The sequence below is a fragment of the Antrostomus carolinensis genome, unplaced genomic scaffold, assembly GCF_000700745.2.
Source record: "Antrostomus carolinensis isolate BGI_N321 unplaced genomic scaffold, ASM70074v2 scaffold42659, whole genome shotgun sequence".
NCBI lineage: Eukaryota > Metazoa > Chordata > Aves > Caprimulgiformes > Caprimulgidae > Antrostomus > Antrostomus carolinensis.
Genome location: NW_010338686.1, coordinates 1 through 2,641, shown reverse-complemented (window position 1 = coordinate 2,641; position 2,641 = coordinate 1). Strand labels below are relative to the sequence as shown.

The 2,641-nt window shown below is 43.0% G+C and overlaps 1 protein-coding gene across 1 annotated transcript; it reads left to right on the top strand.

Annotated features, from left to right (window-relative positions):
• Positions 1-220: 220 nt before the first annotated feature.
• On the top strand, positions 221-772 carry LOC104530874 (synaptosomal-associated protein 47-like; the record flags this gene model as incomplete). Its single annotated transcript, XM_010175592.2, has 1 exon — positions 221-772. A coding segment is annotated over exon 1 (497 nt), but the record flags the coding sequence as incomplete, so codon positions are not given.
• Between the last annotated feature and the right edge of the window lie 1,869 nt (positions 773-2,641).

The window sequence follows — 2,641 nt, the reverse complement described above, 5'->3', positions numbered from 1 at the left end:
GGAACCTGAGGTTGTTCCTGCCCAGATGCAAGAATAGTTAGGAAATTTTGTAACCCATCTGTACCTATTTCCAAATCTGTCTTGGGTGTGCACCTGAAAGGTTACAGTGAAAGTCCTGGAAGCTGTGGGTGGGTTTAATTACTTATGAGTGTTTATAACATCAGCTTTTATACATTGCTAAGGATTCTTGCCTTTTTTTTTTCTTTTTTATTCTAGTTTCTCCTTCTGGATCTGAGAGTGTTGCTTTCGTAGAAGAAGATCTAAACAGCGAGCTGATGAACGAAGATATACGTATCCATAGCTGGCCTTGTTCTTACTATTTGGACACCAACAAACAATGGGTCTCTGGCAGACTCTCCTTGACTCCTGTTGCCATCAAATTTACAGCTGACAAGACTGGGGAGCTTTTGGTCAATTTCCATCTTTCCAGTATCAGTGAAATCAAGAAGGAATCTTCAAATTTAATCTTCAGCTCTCTTACCATTTTAGAGAAGAACACCAAGCACTGGTTCAGTTCTCTGCAGCCCAGTAGAAATGTGGTGTTCAACATCCTTGAGCACTTCTGGAGGGAGCAGTTGCTTTCAAGCCAAGGTGGAGGAGCAGAAGCAGCACCTTTGCAGTCAACAAAGGGTAAAGAACTGACGGGTTTATTGACTGGATCACAGAAACGACTGGAGGACACAGCAAAAGTGCTGCATTACCAGGGCGAGCAGTTTGATAACATCATGAGAGGACTCAACAAGATCGAAGGGGATATGGATGTAGCAGACAGGTACGGTACTGTAGCATCCTCTGAGCTTAGCAGAGGTTGTGGATCTTATTGTTTCTACCTGAAATTTATGGGGCAGATCCACAGAGGTCTTTATGAAACTAAACTGTTGACTTTCACTGGAAGTTTAAGCCCCTGACGGTCTTTTGTGGGTCTAGTTCTTAGAATCATAGAATGGTTTGGGTGGGAAGGGACCTTCAAAGGTCAACTAGTCCAACCCCCCTGCAGTGAGCAGGGACAGCTTCAACTAGATCAGGTTGCTCAGAGCCCCATCAAGCCTAATCTTGAATATCTCCAGGGATGGGACCTCCACTTCCTCTCTGGGCAACCTGTTCCAATGATCCACCACCCTCATATAGTTCTTGTTATAAGATGTTTCTGTATTTCTGGCTTTCCTTCTGTGTGACATTTTTTGACCCTGGTGAGGTTTTTTGTGTATATATACTTGTCCTCTGTCCTTCAAATAACTTTTCAAACCCTTATGACTTTCAACTACAACTGCCAGAAGTAGTAGAGATCTCCAAAATATTAACAACCTGGAAGTTTTGAGAGAATAGGCAGCTAGTTGGGGGGGGGAAGAAATGCAAATTAATGTCCCCACTGAAGGACAAGGTGTGACATTCATATTTTTATTACATATCCTGGAATATCCATAATGAAAAATATTGGAAGTTGGGTTTGATTTTGCCAGTTCTGGACCATCCTGTTTTGCTGTTTCACAGCAAATATGACTACAGTTTTGCTTTTATGATTATTTTCAAAGGAAATGTTGAATATGGCAGGTGGGTTGCTGACTTGAAGACAGTTTCCTAGAGTTAGGAGGAGACAGGAGACAACTCTTGTTGTCTCTTATCAGGAGACAACTGCCAATTATTCTTCAGTTCAAATAGATTGTTTTCCTTTCTCTGTGCATGAAGACAGGCTGAAAGAGTTGGGGCTGTTCAGCCTGGAGAAGAGAAGGCTCCGGGGAGATCTTATAGCGGCCTTCCAATACCAGAAGGGGGCCTACAAGAAAGCTGGGGAAGGACTTCTCATAAGGGCACTTAATGACAAAACAAGGGGAAATGGGTTTAAGCTGGAAGAGGGGAGGTTTGGATTAGATATTAGGAAGAAGTTTTTCACTATGAGGGTGGTGAGACACTGGAACAGGTTGGCCAAGGAAGTTGTAGATGCCTCCTCCCTGGAAGTGTTGAAGGCCAGGCTGGATGAGGCTTTGAGCAACCTGGTCTAGTGGAAGGTTTCCCTGCTGCTGGCAGGGGGGTTGGAACTAGATGATCTTTAAGGTCCCTTCCAATCCAAACCATTCTATGATTCTATGAAAGTCAGCTCTTGAGGCTACTTTTTGCCTACAAAGTGTATGTAGTTGAGGACTTTGGATTTGTTCTTTCCTTCAGAAGAACTTTCCAGCTACACAGAGCAGTGAGGATCGGGTCTGTGGTGTGGATATAGTCAGGGAAATTGTTGTAGGAACAGTACTTCCTTATTTGTGTTATAAAACTGCACTGGTTTTAACCTGGAATACTCCCTGCCTTTAGGTTTGGGTGCAATAAATACATTTTGAGGAAAGAATGAGCATTGTTGAGCAGCATGGAGCTGCTGAGCTTTGCAGAGTGTGGTGGTGCAAGAGCTGGAGATACAGTACTGGACTATTTGTGGTAACCTCAATCAACCACTTAAACCAATGTATTAAAAAAAAAAAACCCCAAAACACCTGAAATAAGAGATTTGGAACACATTTGAGGTGTTGCTTAACTTTAGCTGTTGCAGAACTTGATGTGAACAGTAAATGGTTGGTGTCTTAATCAGAACATTATGACTTGGGATCTGGCCCAAGTAGAGTAGATCAATGGGCCAGGACCAAGTGCATGAGGT